A 20,588-nucleotide genomic window follows, 5' to 3' on the forward strand; every position below is an offset into this window, starting at 1 on the left:
ATTATATACAAGCACTGCACAGGATTTTATTTCCATAATCCCCGTGGATCTGCTCCCCCAAGAAGACCACCAGTTGCTGCTATTGAGAGTTCAAACCTTAAATCTGTCTTCTGATGGTAAAGGGTCAAAAAAAATTGTGTGGAGCAGTGTGGGATCACAGTGCTGTAAAATGAGGATGCTCTGCATTTCTGGCCATCTTGCCTTCTACGCTGCATGAGCTGAAGTTGGGAAGAAGCTGCTACATGTTGGTATGGAGATGTAAGTAGTGCTCTAAATACCAAACTTTCAGCAAAAGGCAATAGGATTCAAAAGCATGTGCTTAAACAATTTCTTGGCTTCAGTTTGTACTTTCAGAGGCCAGGAAAGACTCATGAGTGGTGACCATGAAAGGGTAAGAAAGGAAGAAAAGAAAGGAAGTAATTATTTTCTTTCATTACAGTGTATTTTTACTGTGTCACACATATAAACAGAAAGAAACAAGTGCAGGAGTTTCACTGAAATGGTTCATAACATTTCCTATGGCTTTGTGCAATCACCAGTTCACATCTGAACACCCACAAAATTTTTCATTTCAAACACTCAACCCACCCACAAGAGGTAAATATTTTTGTGGTTCTTTTATTGAGATGATGTCTATTTGGAAACAGATGGACAGACAAGAAGGGGAAGTGCACATTCAGTTAATAGGAGCAATGAATCCTATCAGTCATGTCCACAAGGCAGTTTGCTGCACACTGTGAGATGCTGTCATATGGCTTGTCCAAGTGGAGGTCATGTCTAGAGTGTGCCTAGAGCATCCCAGAGCATCTAAACACTTGCCAGTGCTGTGGCAAAAACAGGATTAGAAGAATCCACCAAAATGAGCCCTGTGATGAGAGGACCTGTGGATTTCCAGGGAAACATCACATATAACATATAAAAATGTCTGGCCTGGTGTTGGGTGTTAGATGGGGATGCTTTGCTCCAGATTTTCTAATTGTTCTTGGAAAAATTTAATCTGCTCTTCGAGGTCCTTCTGTTCAATCAGCAAGAAGGTCTTGACTTGAACAAAGTGTTGATAGTCCTGGAGCTGCTGCTCTGTTAGGTATTTGGCAAGGATTCCAGAGACCACATGTTCTCTCCGATCCAGATTCTCCTTCAGGTCCTTTGCATCTTCCCACTGTTGAGACAAGAGCTTGTGCCGTTCAATCAGCGATTGCTAATGGAATAAAAAACAAAGCAGCACACCATGAGAACCCATCATTCCTGGAAGACTCTATTTCTTCATTTGGAAGCCATAGTTGATTTAATTTAATTATTTCCTCTTGTGGGCTTTGTGTTCCACCCGAGGCTTTTTTCAATTGAATAACTCATTCTTGTGGCTTGAAAGGTAAAGACACAGTAAATGCCATGAAGGCTCACTTCTCCTGTGCTGCCCTCATGAAGAGAATCAATATACTTAACATTCTGGTTATTTTAAAATATGCTGTAACAATCTTCATTCAATTAGAAGGTCTTTAGGGCATGTATCTTTGTATTTCGTGTCTTGTATGTGTCCAGAGTGTCACTAACATATTAAAAAGATAGAATGGCTTCTATTAAAAGGTCTGTGTTGATGCCAAGATGTTTTTTTTCCTTTTCTTTTATATACTCTCAGTACTTTTAGCATGCATACTTGTAATTCCTTAAGTCTGATAACTCAGCATAGTCCTAGTATTCTGCTAAGCCAAGAGACCAGACATCCTAGAGACCTCGCACTTGCAGGCTGGAAAACCCTGTGCTTTCTTAAGAAACCAAGAACATATCCTGTAAACTAAGATTTAGCCCATCCAAGGGGAAATTCCTTCAGGATGGGGGGACATCACACTATTTATCCAAGCCTCTCATTGGGGCATCTTTGCTAGATAGGCTAATTTGTAAGGTCTATAAATTGTGTACACGATCTATCACATGTGTGTATTTTGGCGCATTCCACCTTAGTGAAGTGGTGCACCATAAAGAGCCTTATTAAACACCAAGGTAAAAACCCTTCATCCCTTAACTGTGTCAGGCTCTCAATTTTTTAAGACCACGAAAAGGCATCAGTGTGATAAAATAACTGTGATGTAGACAGTAACTGCTCATCAAAGGCTTCTTTTAAAGAGTTGGGACTTGCTTGTTCTACAGGATTTTTATATCTTTAGCTTATTCTCATTCAGCTGTAATAATTTTCATAGGGATTACACTGCTGGAAAATGTTCTGTTTCAGAACAGTGTCCATAAATACAGCACAGAGCAGTGGTCACTGCTGACACCCTAAAAATGGAGTCAAAGATTGAAACTGCTGGTTTTGCTGACACGAGGGCAAATGCAGTTAGTGGGAGCTGGTTGTTAAAAATGTTGGCAATTAACCAAGCCTTTATTAGGGATTTTATTCAAATATTTGAATAAATTATTTACATGTGTTTCCTATGAAGAGTATAAATGTAATACTAGAGAAACAACACCCTCCCTGCCTACCATGAAGTGAAAGTAAGTATGAAAAACTGTTTAAAATTATTCAGGTTAACACAACTGACATTTTGGAAGAGGTGAATCCTGGCTCTCCATTTGCAAACCAGCAGCAAATTAGTGGTAATCACACTGCAGGGAAGGATGTTTTTAGTGCTGTTCTGGGTGTGAACTATGATGAACCTCCAGAGATACAGGTCAGCAGCAACACAGCTCCAGAAAATCCCAGTTATTCTAAATCTATGATTTTTCTGTTTCCAAAAGAGAGATAGCACCAGGTATTTTGTTGATAAAAACATGTCTAAGAACAATAAGAACAGCAGGGAAGCATAATTCCTGGGATAAATTTGGCTTTTCTTTGTCACCAAAAAGGAGACTTTCCAAGAATTGAAATTATTTCCTGGTGACATGAGACAATTCCTCATTTTCCATCAAAGCTGGCTAGTTGAGTTAAACCACAGTGAGTTTTACCTCAAGTTATGACCACGCCTTCCTGCTTGCTAGGACAAACCCATTTAGTGAAATACAATTTCAAAGGCAGTAATTAATGCAATGAAATTACCAGTGGAGAAATAAACCCACAAAAAGTCCTGTGAAGCACAGGTTTGGAGCTACTCCCCAGGGAGCAGCCCAAAGGCTCTCTGCCTTGGAGCCTCTCAAGGTTTTGCTGTTGGCCCCCCAGCACCCAGCTGCAGGCTCACTCTGACTCCTGTGCTCCAGCACTGTACCCTGACTCTCAGCAGAAACCTGCTCTGCTTCAGCCCCTCTCCCTGCTCCCCTTCAGCCATGGGGACACAGCCCATCCTGGGACATAAACACTGCCTGAGCAATGGCTGGTTGGGATATTTTACATCTAACAAGCTAAACAAGCTGTCAGACAAGTGAGCACCTGGAAAGAAGTGAACCAAACAAATTCAACACCTTTGCTGTCACTCACCTTCTCCTCAGCCTCTGTGTTGCCATCCATCCTGCTCATGGCATCCTGGACTCGGGTGAGGCGGCTGGACAAGCACAGCAAGAGGCTCACCACCTTCTCCAGGTCCCCAATGAACATCATGTAGCGGCCAAATTCATTTGGCTTGCAGAGGTCCCGTACCATGACCTCCAGCTTCTCACCCCACTTGGCACATTCCCTGACTTCCAAGAGAACCAGCTCCTGTTCCTCCCACAGTGCCTGCAGCCTGGATTGGAGAGTGGCCATGAGTTCCAGCTGCAAAAATAATAATAAAAAAAAAAAAAATCAGAGAAACCATTACTGCCAAAGAGAATCCATATCAGTTCTAGAGAATGGATTTTCTTCACATTGTCTTGCCAAATTTTTGACTTCGAAAATAATTTTAAGCTACAGGAAAGAGAAAAGGGGGGGAAAAGCAGCAATATTTTCTAAGCTGTACTTAATTCTCAAACTCTGAAAAGCAAATTTCTGGTATTCACTTTAGCTGGTGATTTATTCTCTGTCTCAGAAACCTTTCAATCAGTCAGAAGGGAACTGCAATAAAGATTACAACATGATTACACAGTTGTTGTTCTAAGACATGAGCATGAAGTCCCAGCTCTGTACCAAGCTTTGGAAGAACTGGTTGGAATTTCATTTATCATATGGACAGAAAAAGTCAATTCCATGGGCAAATCAAGCAGGCCATGGTTTCTGGGTAGAGGAGTAATCAGAGGAGGCTGTTTCATAGGGAAATTATATGGAAAAAGGCCTCAAGACTTGAGTGGGAGCACACTGTAAGCTTCTTTGGAAGCTGGACAATGCCACCATAATCAGGAGCAGCAGTGAGACAGCAGGTAATGTGCACAGCAGGAGGAGCTTCAGGAAGGCAGATTGTCATTACCTGAGATGGAGCATGGCTGGGGAAAAAACCCACCTAACTCTACAAAGTTACATAATCACCAATCCCCCTTCCAAACTCTGTATTTCTATCACTGTCCAGCTATATCCCCCATTCTCTGCATGTATGGAATTAATTGGACACTGGAATGTGCAGAAGCTGCTTACAGTTCTCAGAGTAAAGAATATTTCTTATTTAGGCTGCCAGTTCTAATTTATTTTACAGATTTTGAGATTAGATTTGAGTGTTAAATTGGGAGTTTGCTGCTGCTGCTGCACAGGAGCTGGCTGTGCAAGGAAACCTTTAATGATGATAGATCTGAGTCAAATCAGGTTGGATTTAAATACTACCATTTATGATCAATATGCCAATTTGCCAGGACTTCACCTACTGGCAAAAATTGATTCAAAGTTACCTGTGAAATGTTATTGGGATAAAAATATTCATAGTAATAATGACATTAATAAGAATTTCTTTGTCATGATGGAGAAACAGTGGTTCCTGTGATAGTCATCTACATACTTTCTTAGATGTGATGTCATCTAGCTCGTTTGTGCTGTCTCTATTGCTCTTCAGGACTTGGTTTCCCATAGAGGCAGGATCTTTGTTCCTTTTCTTGGTTTCATGTTCAGATTTTGGACATTCTTCTGGTACATCTCCATGGCTTTTCCTGGTATTGGAACAGAAAACAAATACACAGTTTTCTTCACAAACACTGAATTCATGGTTTTATCTTGATCTTGACTTCAGCATCACTCTCTTCTCACCACAGGAGATCTATAGCTCTATAGCAAAAGATATACAGCCTAGGTCTGTCACAGTCCCTTTAATAAAGAACCACTCAACCACTTTTCTTCCATAATATACCCTTAGCCTCAGTCATTTCTTGGTAGGTAAATCAGAAAGCTATATGTTTTTCTAACAAAACAAAAACAAAACAATGTGCTCAAGTTCATCTTACTACTAGTATATATAGTATCTTTACATTAAAATAGACCAAAGTGCTAGATAATTGGTTTTGTCTACTTACTCATTGTTCTGCACATGCTGTACTTTTCCCTTTTTCCTATGTGATTTATCCAGCATGGAAATGTTAACAGGAAATAAACCCTCCATCAGGTCCAAACCAGTTTTTCTAAGAGGATGAGGTATGAGAATGTTCACCAGAGAACTGTCTTTGGCAATGATCTCCAAAGCAAGCTCTTGGTATCGCTGGTCCTGAGAAGACTGCAGCCTCCTTTTGGGCAGGTGTGTCCCTCTCTCCAGGGGAACATCATCGTGGTTGCTGTGCATGATTGTTTCCTGGGCAAGGAAACCTGGATTTTTGTCTCCTTGGTGAGGCTGAGCCGATGCTGTGTGGAGATGCATCATTCCCTGTTCTGGAGAAGCTGCAGGCTGCTGCTGCTCTGGGAGCTCGAGTGCAGCATTCAGAGAATGGGTTCTGCATTCCTCCTCCTCTCCAGTGCTCTCCTTGCTTCCACTTCTTGGGTCAGGAACAGAGGTTTCAGGAGTCTGCTCCTTTTTATCCTGACCATGCACACACACAGTTATGCCACTGTGCTCATGATTCTTGGGTCCATCCTTCTCAGGATCACAGAAACTGTAAGGAAGAAGACAGTTCTTTTATTTGAGACAGTCTCTATATAATAGATATTTTTGCAGACTGTTTAAGAGCTATGATTGAAAGTTTCTGATGTTCTGGTTCTGTCTGGAATTTTCAGTTACTTTTGTGCTAACCTGCAAAACTAGGAAATTTAAGAAAAAGAAATATTTTTTTCCCATAAGCCACTGAAGTCTCCAGAAACCACTGGGATATTTTTGAATGAGTGGAAATTCTTTCACTACCAAAGAGTCAGCACCACTGCCTTGCTGAGACAGAGTTCAGATGTTTATCTCCCTTGATGCTACTCAAACTAGCAAAGCAAATATGGAGAGTTAAAACACAAACTTCCTAGTGATGTGTAAATAGCATTTTTTTTTTTTTTTTCCTTTAAAAAAACCACATCAAAATCCCCTATTGCACCGGTCCTGATCACACATATTCTCCAGGACTGGGCATATCCGAGCTGCTGGAGATGCTGTTTTCTCCAAAGCTCGGATGAGGGAGCTGTGCTCCAGAGATCTGACAGAGCTCTGCAGGGCAGGCACAGCCGCTCAGGGGCTCCTGGCACTTCAGGAGCTGCAAACGAGTTTAAAGACTGACCCAGCCAGAAGCGGGTGAATATTCCCGTATGGACAAGGGAGGATGTCCATCCATACCCGGGCACAGCTCCCACAGCCTCACCTGGAGGTGCCGGGGCAGCTCCCACAGCGCTGGAACGGGGCTGCTGCACCTCTGGAGCATCTGCTCGTGTCCTGGAAGGGAAAACAGCACACTGGGGCAACCAGCATTTCAGGCAAAGCAGCTGCTTAGTTTTACTCCCATTTTTCTTATCCCCAGCAAGGGAAGCTTATGGTAGATCTCCAAGTAGGTTCACCGACATTTGTGCTTTTTTGTTTGTGGTCTGTTTTGTCGGGTGGTTTTTTGTTTGGTTGTTCTTGTTGTTTTTTCTAGGTGGAAAGGTTTTTGTTTTGTTTTGTTTTTAATCTTTGGGGTTTTTTTTTTACCTCTTTTTTATTAATTAAATTGATATTACACTCTTCCTAGGTAGCATCCTTTTTTTTTTTTTTTAACCCTAGAAAACCAAAAGAACACCTGTCAACAGAAGATACCTCTACTCTCATAACAATTCAGAAATTCAGCATTGGTGGAAGTTTGTCAGTCTCTTCAGTAGATGGTACGCTAAATTATTTATTTTTTGGCCCTTCATCTTCTTTATTCTCCTCAACAATATTGACAGCTACTGTCTTTCAAATTCAGAAGCCAAAAAACACTGGTCATTTATAATGACCTGTAACGACCTTTTTTGGCATAGGGCTCTAATGAAGTTGCTGTCATTAACAATAATGACTGCTGGAACACAAACAGCCTCATCCTGCATACAGCATGTTGTCTCTGCAAATGCATCTTCCCAGTGTCTGAGTCACTCTTGACTTTCTTTATGCCCTCTTTAGGTATTGGTTTCTTACCTGTGTGGGAGAAGGAGTGCATTTTGGTCTCTCAGGAGCTCTCCCAGGTGCAGAACCACCTGCCTGTTGGAGACTTTCAGCTGATGGACACTTGCTGGTGCAGCTCCCATCCCCTTTGTTGGGATTGCACCTGCTGGTCATGTTGGGTGGGGGAGCAAAAGGAAAAGGAGGAAAAACATCTGGTGATTTTTGTTCAGAGACAAGTTGGCAGAAAACCTCATCATTTTGCATTTTCCTGCTTCCATTTAGGTTGGAAATCTGGCCAGGAGGCCCTTTAGGATTTGGCAGCCTCTTCTGAAGAGGTGGCTGATGCAGTGGGAGGGGTTGTGAACCACCTGGTCTTTGACTGAGCTTTTGTTCCATGTATTTGATTAGTGCACTGTTCTGTATTTGTTTCAGCTCTGTCCTGGAGACACTTGAACTGGAAAATGCCCTTCCTCTGTTCTCCAGATCCCTTCTCCTGGATGCCACTGCATCCTGTGCAGTGATTTCATCCCTAACTCGACTCCATGATACTTCCTTATCCATTAGATGATTGAGTTTCTCAGGCTCAGAGTAGCACAGCTTCTTTTGCTCTTGGGTTACCCTTTTCCTTCCCCCTGCTTGACCTTTTTGTGGCCTCCTTATTTCTTTGTTTCTGTTGAAACTTTCCAAGGATTCTAGATGAGAAGGGGAGCAAGGAACAGGTTTGGCATCCTCACTTGCACTAGATAATGAGAAAGACCGAAGGTGTTCAACTGATGGCCTTTTAGAGGATTTCTGTCTCAGTCTGACAGGCAAACTCATCTGTAAGTCTTTTCTTTTAAAGGAGGTTTCTTTGAGAACCTTTTTCTGAGCTACTTTAAGTCTCTCTATATAGTCATTCTGGAAATTCTCTTCTGTGAATGAGGCAGGACTCCTAAAAATGAGATCTTTGTCCTGGAGCAGGAGATCATAAGCACTGCACTGATGGTGGTGGCTGCTCTTTTGAAGCTGATGGCCTTCACTTTGTATCTCCAGACACTGTGCTGAGGCAGCACAGCTGCTTGATGGAATTTCCTTTGGTGAGCTCCTTGAGGCCTTGTTGGAGTGCAGGACATGGGTGCTTTTTCCTGCAGAAAGATAGTAAAGCATGGGAGTTGCCTGCCTGGTTATTTGTTCATGAGCATGGTCCTCCTGAAGCTGTCTTGAGAGCTGTGTTTGAAATACAGGCTGGTGTTTCTGAACAGGAGGTTCCTCTTGTCCCAGACATGTGCTGAAGTCAGGACTGCTGTTCTTACCCTGGTTTTCTTTCTGGACTTCACGTAATGACTGAGATGAGGAATTTTCCTTTGGTCTGGAAAAAGCCATTTGTCTTGTGCCATCACAACACTGTTTCCTTCCCTGATCCAACTCCTCACACTGAGGCTGCTCCACTTCCATAACATTGCAGCTGCAGGACAGTGGTGATCTCTGCACTTTGTTTTGCTGGTTTGGGATAATATTGCTCATAATTTTTCCTTCAGAATCATAGCACTGATTTTTGTCTGCATAACTGTTTGTCTTCCTAGGAGCATTTTTATTTAGAAGAGCATTCTCCATATATTTTAATTCTGAACTGTCCTCAAACACATCCTGATCCATGTCTGAATGCCACTCAGCATGGAGTGGGCCCTGAGCACAGGGAAAAGACTTTTTCCTCTGTCTGGGCCCTGGCACAGTGCTTGGCAGTGCTGCTTCTCTGGCACTTGGCTTACGTACAGCCCTGGGACACTGTTTGACTTCTTGTGTATCATTAACAGCATTGGGGTTGGAATGTGTTTGCTGATAGGATTTGGAGTTCAGCTCTTCGGGAATTTTATTAGCATGACCTGAATTATAAGCAGAAAGTATTTTGGAGACGTTCACCACAGAGTCTGTCTTTAAATATTCTTGAAAAATGAATGAAGAAGGTCTGCTGAAAATGTGTGGATTGCTTCTCTTTGTAGGTTGCTGTGATTGGCTCCACTCTCCATTTTCCTCTCTCTTTAGTGCCTGAACTTTTGATACCTCATTTGTAAAATCAGAAGAAAGGCCCTTGTTTTCCAGAGTCTTTTCCCTATCCAGCTCTACATCTTGCTCTGTACCTGCATCCCAATGTTGGCTCCATGGTACGTCCCTCTCTGCTGGCTGGCTGTCCTGCACACCGGGAGCTGGCTGCACACTACACTCAGCGTGCCCTTCAGAGCCTCTTCTCTCTCTTGACTTTTCCAGGTGTCTGTCAGTGCTGTTATAGCTGTTGAGTTGCCTGGGAGGGGACAGTGGAGGTGCTGCCAGGGATGGAGTTTCCTGATTTGAAGTCCTTTGGGTAAGAGTAATTCCACAGTGATCTGTGAGACCGGTGCTATGAGAGCTGTTGTGGGTACCCAGGTCTGGTGCCTTGCATGGCTGGGTGGATCTGAGGTCAGAGTGTGCAGCTCTGACATTATAAATTCCTGTTATGTATTCTGTGTCCATGTATGGGACCTGCTCTGGAGGCACACAGAAATATTCACCATAGCACGATGGTGTGGGGTACTCTGGAACATTTGATCCTCCTGAGAAAGAGCTGTAAGCAGAGTCTGCCCTTCCAGGGAGGTGCAAGAGATGGTCCATGCTGCTGATTGACTTGCCTGACAAAAGAGGATCATTTTCAGAAGAGGTCACAGGCTCTACCAGCTTCCCAGTTCTGCCACCTTGCCTGTGAGTCCGTCTTTCTATCTCATTCCCAGCCGAAGTCATGTAGTATTTCCAGAAATCCAAGTTTGATTAAAAGTCCAGAACTGAGTTGCTAGAAATGAACATTTTTCTCTACAGTTACATTCCAATAATAACTAGAGGATCCTAAAAAGAAAAAGAAATGTGTGAAAAGGACTCAGTAGGAGGATTCTCATGCCACATCTTGGAAAAATCTTTCCCAGAGTACTATAAAAAGAGGCTTGAGACTGACAAAGCATCTTGATGAGACATTCTGCTGTCAGTACCAAGTCATAGATTTATGGCTTCAGGTCAAAACTCTCCTGCAAACCCTCAAATGGACTAGGAAAAAGCACCAGCACAGAGTTCATGTACAACAAATATACAGTTTTTGGAGAGTCTGGAAAACAGATTGTGTTTATCAGCAGCACTTGACAGTTCCTCTCTGATTGCTGTGCATGATGCCCATAGTTTTAGTTTAATAAATGTATCTCCACAAGCAACAACCCAATGGGCCAAGAAAAGACAAGCAGGAGATTCTCACAGCAACAGCATCACCCTCTCAGCCACCTCTACCAGCTTCAAACCCCCTGACGTGCTCCTAGGCATAATAGCCTCAAATAAAAGACTGAACCTGGCAGCAGAGCAGTGCTAACCAGCAACCCTGTTTAGTAATTCTCATTTAAACCAGCTCTAGAAACGGCTAAGTTATTAAAAGAAAGCAAACAAATGATCTTGAAAAGCTTCATCAGCATGCTGCTCTAGTAAAAGGCTTTCTGAGCAGACAAACTGTATCCAGATCTCTCCACAATATTACATGTCTGATTTATTCAAACAGGTTGAACCCACCAGACGCTAACCTGCCATTCCCAATATCATATTTCTGTGGTGGGACCTCAAAAAACTGTCAGAAAGAGAGGTTTCAGGGTGATGTTTCCCTTTAATATATAACAATTGCCTTGTTTCAAAGACAATCCTGGTATCATTCATTTTGAGCCAAAGGAAGAAATGGATAGGAACCAAAATACACAAATTAATCTATAAATGAAACTTGGTGGGACACACAAAATAATTTAACTACTTTCTGGGAAATTAAAACAGCCTAACACCACAAAGTGGTAATTTGCCTGATGTTTTTTCAGGCTTTTTTTTGTGTGTTTGTTTTTTTAACATTTCAGTAAGAAACCAGCTCAAGGATTTCTGGAGTTCTCTCCCTCTTTACAGATGATTTAAAACACAGCTGAGAAATTTAATTGTCTATCTGTGAATAACAGGATCACAAAGGAAATAGGAATCAGTGGCTGGTGATGCCATTCCCCATCTTTTTCATCATGGCCTTGAAGTATTTAAAGAAATAAAAACCTTAGATACTTGGTGAAAGGAAAACCTTGGATTTTCTGAAACCACTGAGGTGAAAAAGCAGTTGAATGGTTGCAATGACACTAACTGCAGACTGGGAGGGTATCACTGTGTATTTGTGTATTACACTGCAGTTACATTTCCTAGGCAAGCAGTGCCCTGCAAGCCTGGTCCATGGCAGTGGGGACCTCTGGGTGTCCCTGGTACCTGGAGGTGCTGTGGGAGCACAGGAACAAACCCCACAGGAGCCACATTCCACAAGAGATCCAGAAGACAGATTGCTCTGTCATTCTTATCTCCCTTGTTTTAATTAAATTTTTCTCCCAGTGGAACCTCTCCAAGCAGCTCTTACTGATGGTGCTGTAAAAAGACTGAGCCAAGGCTTCGTCTGGGATATGCTCTCACATTTCCATGGAAGTTAATGGAGCTACCCTGATTTACAATGAGAATTTGGCTCTAACTTTTCACAGTAATGTGCAGAATCCAAATAACTGTTGTGATTCATGTCTATCAATGGAAGTACTCTCCTGGTTTCCTATACCAGTCATTCCCAAGATCTCTTTCCCCCATTGTTTCAAGCTCCTCATTAGGATTTACAATGAAGTTGGCAATACAGAGAAAAAGTTTTGATTCAGGTATTTATGATGATACTAGAAGTAACAGGAAATACAATTTCAGTATCTGAGAAGACTGAGGTAAGAACTTCTGACTGATAATGAAACACAACTTTGGGAAAACTTGTCTTCTTTTGAAGAGGATATTTCCTAAACCCAGACAGAAGAATTGTTTATGTGTTCAAAGAACTATGTGGAAACTGCCCTCTCTTTCCCATGTAAGCAAAAATCATTAATGTCCTTAAAACTCAAGTGACATGAACAATGACATTATTGTTCTCAGTGGGGAGGAGGTAGAGCTCCCTCATGGACTGTGCTGTCTCTGGGTCTCGGATGCATTCTGGCAAGGCTGGAATGACAATTCCAGCCAATTCTGCCATTCCAGACTGGCATGCAATACTTTCATTGTAAACCACTGAAAGCAAGAAGAAAAATGTTTAATTAAAGTATTTCAGAACTAAAACCACTGAAAAATGAAGGGAATTGCATTAACAGTGTAGGAATACAGGGAATTATATTCATTCCATGCCCAAGGAAGAAACAAAGCCACTATCAACCTATTAAGTTCCAAAGTTGTTTGCTTGTTGTTTTTCACTGTTAAAAACAGAGGCTAACTTAACTTCTATCCACATCAACCTGTTCTGTTGTAGGGAAAGGTGATTTGCATTGCACAGCCTTGAATTCTTTGCAAACAACTCAGTGTGTCAAAGCCTCATGGTCTGGCAAGATAACTCTGTACAGAGAAAACCAAGTGACTCCACACCACAGTCAGTGAACAACTCACCTGTCTTATAAAGGCAAGATTTCTTATAATTGCAGCTTGGTCTTGTTTGACCTCATTTAGAGTTTGCTAGGTGCCATAATTGATCTGTAAATCACCTGCACTTATATACAATGCTTGCCCAAACAAATCATCACCCATCAGAAACACAGGTATTCTCTCTATCAAGTCTCTGATTTACCCCCAGCAACCCAGGAAAAACAGCCCCTGGCACATAACAGTCTGCAATAATTTATGTTCCTGTGGAGTCCCCTTGAAGTGACCAACACAATCTTTCCATCACAGAAACAAGAATGAGGATTTTCCTTAATAAACACAAGCAGAGTTCAAACCTCTCTTTTTGTGTAATTGCCCTTTTTATACAAATGGCTCCATGAAAATAAAGGGGAAACCCACAGCTATTAATCTGGATCAAACTACAGTACACAAGTGTTCTCCAGAGGAGAACAAGTGTGCAAAACACAAAGCAAACACTTTGACCAACCTAAATATTATGTCATGTCCACATTTCTGGATGACCTGTTCCTTATCAAACTGGATGTAAATATTAGCTGAAATTCTTCAGATTCCAATCTGTTGCACAGTCTGCAGCACCTGACCCATCTGTTTCCCAGGCTGTGAGATCTCTTTGCTACCCAAAGATCACCTGAGACTCTCGCTTTAGCAGGTGATCCTCCTGGGCAGCCTAGAGAGGCCAGGATCCTGGGGAAGTCAGGTGCAATCTCTGGCATCCCAGAAACCTTCAGCAGGTCCTTGGCTGGTGATCTAGCACAGGTGCCCTGTTCTGCATCCAGGTTTTCCTGGATGGAAACCCATGCCCCTGCACAACACTGATGCGTTCTCAGGCTGTCCAAGAAATATCAGTGAAAAATAAAATTCTCATAGTCTCCCTGACCTACTCCTGGCTGAACTGAGCTTCCCACAGCTTAGGCAGAAAGTCAAGCTCCCAAGAGAAGAAACTGGCCTTTATATAGAGATAATCCAGTTCAACATTTCCTTCTGCTGACATGGTTTTATCCAGAATCCTATGAGCTGGTAGATGGTTAACAATCTGTGCAAGCACAGTTTTAAGAACATGTTCATTATTAATTGTCTGTAATTAGAAAAACCCAAGTGCTTATAACAGGCAGCGTCACCAGATGCCACACATCCCAATCCTAATGTATTCCCAGCACTGCCTGGATCAGAATTTTCCTGTTTCAGCTTTATCAGAGCTCTTGGAGAGCTGATGCTCACTCAGAGTTACCAGTGAGGGTTGGCTGGCTGGGAAATGTCACAAAGTCATCTTATCTTTGAAGAACTGTAGTTGTCTGGCACTTACATATGCTTTATTCTAATATAAAACTATTCTCCAAAGCCTTATGGATGGCTCTGTAATTGCAGTCCAAGAGTTCTTGCCAGAACAACACTGCAGATTCCAATTTCTACGTGCTGTAGTTATGGTTTCCACAGACAAACCTGCAATGAGGACAAACATTCCTGCTTGTTCCAATTTCAGGCAAGGATGGATCCAGAGGCACTGACTGGGGAAGAATCAGTGTCCAGTTCACCTTAATGAAGTGGGATTTTATATATATTATTTATGTATATAAATGTATGCTTATATAATTTAAATTATATAATTTATAATGGTCTTCATGTGGATCAAAAAATTCATTCTCTGGTCCCTAAATGTACTAATAAGTTTTCTGTTGAACTTTTCAAGCTTTAGACTATGTGCTATGAACTTAAAGAAGATATAGAAATACACTGTCTTCACTACATTCCCAAAGTTATTTCCATCTAGGGAAAACTGATAGGTAAAATATGGGCTAGAGAATCCTACCAGACCTTCCCAGAGCAGAGGGTAACATGGTCAAGCTGGATCACCTAGAATATTCCTGAGGAGAGGAGAGCACAGGAATCAGCTCGTGGTACCTGGAAAACTTCCCAACACTGAACACAAGTGAGGAGGAGACTGGAAACATGAGAGAAACAGAGAGAAAGCAAGCACAGATGTGGAAATGGAGCTTCAGCTACCAAAACAACCTCCCTGTACCTCAAAATGTGTCTTACAAACTTCACTTATATACTGCCATATCAGAAGGACTCTGCCTTACCATGAAATCATTTGAGTCCCACAGCAGGAGCAGAACCCAGGCCTCTTGCCCTCTTAGCACTCCTCCTAACTACAATTTTTAATACTTTACTACTCTCAGTAAATCATGTAACTTTTCCAGTCTTTCATAGTAGCAGTCTAAAATATAATTGGCAAACAATATTAGCACTTCCATTTTCTTGTATATAAATCAAGGATTATGAGGCCATATAAATTAATTTATATAATTCATATTTATATTTAATTTCTTATTTTGATATAGGAGACAGAAACTATTCCTTTCCAGAGGATGCCTGTTTTCAGTCTAATTCATCCAGATGTTAAGCAAAATTGTGCCTGCCTTTGGGCTGGGGCAGACAGTAATGCAATATTCAGTTACTACAGAACATTCCACTGGAACAAGAGGAAACCACCAAATATACACAAGAAATAATATATTAGACTGCTCTGTTCCTTTGGCAAATATTGCATTCCAGTATTTTCCCATAGCTTTTGTTTGGACAGAATCATAATTGTTTATGCTTAATCTCACTAAACATATCTCTGGTTTCCACAACAAAAAATTAAAATTTGGATTAATAGTTAAAAACAATCTGGAAATATCCAATAGTTACATTAGAGCAGGTTTAGTGGTGGGGTGGTGGTTGCCTGGAATTAGAGACAGAAGTCAAACCCTTGGTCTGTAAAGAACATTCACTTTTTCACAGAATGGTTTGGGTTGGAAGGGTCCTTAAAGATCACCTTGTTCCACCCCCTGCCATGGCCAGGGACACCTCCCACTATCCCAGGTTGCTCCAAGCCCCATCCAACCTGGCCTTGGACACTTCCAGGGATGGGACAGACACATCTCTGGGTAACCTGTGCCAGGACCTGACCACCCTCACAGGTAAGAATTTCTTATCAATATCTAAACTAAACCCAGCCTCTTTCAGCCTTCCTCCAGACATGCTGCAAGAGTGGCAGGAGATGTCAGAGGAAAAATGCTGGAGGAAGCATAAATTAATTCAATTCTGGGAAAAGGCAGCTCTCAGACCTTTTGTGGGAGACTTTCCCTGAGATTCCAGGACAGGTATTCTGATCACAGGTGAGTAATTCAGAGAGCAGGGGCAGTTTCAGTGAGATGGTAAACTGGGAACATACAAACATGGGATCAAGTGATTCCCTGTCTGTAGCACTTCATACCAACTAGTCCCCATCCAAACAACAAGGTGAGTTTTTGCAGATCCACCTTTCTGTATTTAACCCATTCTACAGAAATTCCCCTCTGAGGCCCCAAATCAGTTCTCTTTAAACTGCATTTCACCATTAGCCGCAAACATTGCCTGTGCTGGAGAATCATTAAGTACATTTTGTACCAAAGTAGGTATTTTCTGTGTAAAAATGTCTACCTGTCAGACCCTTTACCCAACCCATTTAACACAGACCTAGATTTTATTTATTCTAAAAACCCCCATATTATCAAGGATAGAGCAGAGCTCCTGTGATTGTGTTAGACCCAGGTGACACAAGACTATCCATGTCCACAGCAGGAGTGCAATTGGTCCCTCACATGCTACAACATACTGATGATTTCAGCATTTAAAGATAATTTTTATGTTACAAATTCAATTCTGTCCTCAATGATTTGGTTACATTCACACATTTCCCTATGAAAATGCCATCTTTCGCAGTCAGAGATCCAAGGACAAGCCCTGCTGCTATCATGAAGATGGTATATCAGACTGTCTTGTGTGTGTGCCTCAGACAGCTTCCAGCCCCAAGTTAAACATTTCAAAATGTGGTTTTAATATTTTCCAACCTACCCCTTCCTCTATTTCCAGGCTGTTTCCTGGCTGTTACAGAAGGGTGCCTCAGATGGCAGCACATGGACTTTGGCAGCAGATGCTCTACAAGACACCTGAGAGCTGAGTCAGCCCTTGGTGGAGAGAAAGGATAGAAAACACAACACCTGGACACCTGCTTGTCCAACATTATGCTTTCTTCTCTCACCACCATCCATCAGCTCATGCCTGGCCCTGGATGGGCTCTTGCAACATGTTTAAATCACCCCTGCCCAGTGGACCATTGTCCCTGCCTGCCCTGCAGTGCCGAGTTGGGATGACACTGTGCACCTCCCAAACCTGTAAATGGATGGTTCCAGAAGCACCCACACACTGGCACATGTGCCACAGTGCTACAGACACCTGGCATCCAAACCCATATATCACACAAACTCTGCATCAAACCCTGTGAGGGCCAAGGACATGTGTGGTGACCCCCAGCTGCTCAAGGGACACTGCTGAGATAAAGGAAAATCTTTTTATCAGAAGAGACGAGTGAGCTCATCCAGCACACACTGTGGTCCTCAAAGGTCTGCACCTGGGATCTCACCAAATCCCTCCCCAAACATCTGCACTTATCCACAGCCTAAGGAGCAGTTACTTAGACCATGGATCAGCAGAATCATGTTCTCCAGACTTACAGCAAACACAATACAAACAACAAAGTAACCAGAATGTTATTTTCATTCTTTTCTTGCATAAAGCAAATACATAAATAGACAGCACAGCACCTGCTGAAGGCAATATGTACCAGGTACAGGCATCTAAAATAAACATACACACTCTGAGATGTTGTTTGGTTTTGTTAGAATCAGAACTACAAAATTATTTGGGTTAGAAGGTACCTTAAAGCTCATCCAGTTCCACCCTCCATACCATGGGCAAGGACACCTTGCATACACCAGGTTACCTGTTAGCTTGAGCAATCTGAAGGCATGTTCACAATGAATACAGACAGTGCAAATTTTCTGCCTCCAATATTCTCTTTATAAAATGGAAGCCAATTCTCTGCTTCCACAGTCCAGCTGTACCCCCAAAAAAGATCTCATAGTCAGTGAAGCAGAATTTCTGCAGACCACAGCCTGAAGAGTTCTCAGTGCACTCCCAAGTATCAGAGGCAATTCCCATTTCTCACCTGGTGACCAGGATGTCCCAGGCCCAGTGGGCAGCTCCACAGGCATCACAGCAGCAGGGTGGCTGTCACAGGCTGGACACTGCCCTGGGTTTGTGGCACTCTGGTGCACAGCAGAGGTACAGTGGCAGTCGAGAAGGAAAGCAAGCAAACAGTGGGCTGGGCTATTTCATTATCTCACCAGTCAATCATTAACAACAGGGCTGTTTCTGCCTGAGCTCTTGGCTGGTGGCCACGACTCCCACGTGGGCAAGACTGAAAAATTCCATGAATTTGTTGTCAAGGCCACAGAGGAGAGACCAGGTGAGGCCTCTCTGCCCTGCGACCCAAAGCACTCCTGTGCATCCCACCAGGATGTCCCCTCTGCAGGAGCATCCTGTGCTGTCCTCAGCCTGGGCTCACTGTGCACAGGCCAAGAGCCCTTGCTCTGGGGCAGATGAGAACCACTGCTAGACAAAAAATAATTAAATCCAACTGAAAATTGTTAGATTTAATCCAACAAAGGAGTAAGATTTGATATTCTTAAAATATGTTTTCTTAGGGGAAGAGAAAAAGGGTTGTACAGTAAAAGTTAATGCAGCTCAAGGCAACTCTGAAGCTGTGTTGTATTTGCTACAGTTTTTGTTTTGTGGGGCTTTTAAATTATTTCTAAATACTTTGTTCATAAAAATGTACAGAAGGCGCACAAATTGAGGCTTTCATCTACATTGTGTGACTGACTCAATTCAAACCTCTGCAATAAGTTATTTCTGCCTCCAAATACATGTGATGAAGCCTGATATAATTTATAATGGCCTTATTCAGTGAGATGAATTCCCACTAGCTTCCAGATGGGCTTAAAAAATAAGCTGATTTTGTGCCACTATTTTTTCCCTCAAACTAAAGTGGATAATGCCATGCAGGCCACAGCTCTATGATTTGTTATGTAATGTCTCTCAAGGGAAAACTGGGCATTCTTCCCATATTTCCTACAAAAATGCTCTGCTCACCTGTTGCTGTGTTGTTTTTACATGTTTGGAGGGACAGAAGTGGTCTCCAGTGGGGCACAGACTGAGCCTTTGGGTTGTGCCTGGCCTCTCCCTGCTCTCCAGCAAGGCTGTGCCAATGCCAGCAGAGAGAGCTTGGAACTGGGTTTGCTGCAGAGCAGCTGGAGAGGACAGGAATAACCTTCTTGGTAGTCTCAATCCACTTCTCCCAGGCATGAAGAGCTTCTGGAATACTATTCACTAATTATTCATTTAATCCACTCTGTTTCTGTGATCAACCACCCAGGCTCCTCTTCAAAGTCCTGTATACAAATAGACCATCCCACAGCTCAATTTTTTTTTACCAGCACATGTGTTCAGTAATTCCCCAAGTATGAAGAAGGGCTCCTGAGAAGTTACTCAGTAACTAACTCAGTGTTTAGTCATTGCATTTAATCCCATTTTCACAGCAGTGACTTGGTATCTGATTGTGTTTTGCAATAGGAGTTAAGGGGACATTTCCAGCAGTCTGAGAAATGGGAAGGAATAAAATCCTGCATGGTGGGAAAAAGGCAAACCTGAGCAATTCTCCTGCCAAGTGATGAGCAGAGCTCTAATTTGGGGGCAGAGCTGGCAACTCCAGTGCTGCCTCCTCTGCACAGAAACTTTTGTACATTCCTTTTCCCAGTGAAACATTTGTTCAGGTCTTTCAGAGAATGACTGAACTGCAGACAAGCCTGGCCTCAGTCCTACAGGAATAATTAGGGTTCCAGTGTATCACATGAGAAGACAGAGTAAGTCAAAGCCATCATTCCCACCCTGCACCTCAGAGAGTTAATTCACCAGCTCCTGCTTCTTGCAGGACTTGAGCAGCTGAACCCTGTAGCAGAGCTATTCACTGTGCAGAGTTTGGTTTGGCTCTGGGATTTGTCACAGATCTTTGTAAGGTTTGGCCCTTATATATATATATATATATATAAGGAGATTTTTAAAGACATTCCAGCACATCAGAACTGAGTGTCCAGACTTCTCCAGACACAGCACAGTGCCTGACTTCTGTCTCTGTGAGACAGCTATGCAGACATCCAAGTTCAAAGGTCCTTAAAGCAAGTGTCTCTTACATGCCAACTGGGGATGAACAACACTCTTCTTAGCACACTGTTGTCAGGATAAACCCATTAAAAACTGTTGGAGTCTTGAAAACAAACACAATCCCCACATAACCTGAGGGTGCTGAAAGCCTCTGCTGGTGCAGAGTGTCAGCAGATCACCTGAAACTCTACAAAATGATTAAACTTTAGGGAAACAGCCCTGTCACCACAGTGCCACCAAACCTGAGCTCTAAACCAGTGGAAATATCACCAGTAATTTGCACTAATACACAGGACTGTGTGAAAATAGCATTCATCAATCATAAAATATTCCCTACTAAAAGTCACATGTTCCAAATGCTCCTCCTCACTTATGAGTTGCCTTTTAAAGAATTTATTAAATGTTTCATATGGTCTGCAGCTCTAGTGTATATCTCACAGTGGCAAATTGTTCCCAGGCTGGATTCCAGGAGGGCTCTGCAGTCACACACGTGGAACACTGAGCTAACACAGAGCAGGTGGGAGCTCCTTCAGGGCCTGTCACAGTAAATCCATGTGTCACAAGAGTCAGTAATTAAACCTTCCCATTGCCTTCACATGAAATACTGTAGATCTGAGCTGAATAACTGCCCTTTGCTCTCTCTGGGACCCAATCACAGGATAAGATGTTTAATGACTAATA

General features: G+C 42.5%; 1 protein-coding gene and 1 long non-coding RNA gene across 3 annotated transcripts; one reads left to right on the forward strand and one right to left on the reverse strand.

The window, feature by feature from the left end:
• Nucleotides 1-423: 423 nt before the first annotated feature.
• SHROOM1 (shroom family member 1) lies at nt 424-18,046 on the reverse strand. Of its 2 annotated transcripts, none has more exons than XM_023936110.2 (7): nt 17,854-18,046; nt 7,374-10,193; nt 6,589-6,659; nt 5,335-5,904; nt 4,827-4,974; nt 3,407-3,679; nt 424-1,159 (listed from the first exon to the last, which is right to left on the reverse strand). In XM_023936110.2, the coding sequence occupies exons 2-7, from the start codon at nt 10,089-10,091 to the stop codon at nt 944-946; spliced, it is 3,996 nt and encodes a 1,331-aa protein (XP_023791878.2). In that variant the 5' UTR covers nt 10,092-10,193; nt 17,854-18,046; the 3' UTR covers nt 424-943. The 2 variants fall into 2 exon arrangements, with proteins under 2 accessions (XP_023791878.2, XP_023791877.2); XM_023936109.2 differs by having other exon boundaries at nt 424-1,198; nt 17,854-18,040.
• LOC147650380 (uncharacterized) lies at nt 9,608-13,131 on the forward strand. Its single transcript, XR_015276776.1, has 2 exons — nt 9,608-9,678; nt 9,944-13,131. It is a non-coding gene; the product is annotated as an uncharacterized LOC147650380 (long non-coding RNA).
• Nucleotides 18,047-20,588: the final 2,542 nt, after the last annotated feature.

This window comes from Cyanistes caeruleus, chromosome 15 (genome assembly GCF_971803275.1).
Source record: "Cyanistes caeruleus chromosome 15, bCyaCae1.hap1.1, whole genome shotgun sequence".
NCBI classification, from domain to species: Eukaryota; Metazoa; Chordata; class Aves; order Passeriformes; family Paridae; genus Cyanistes; species Cyanistes caeruleus.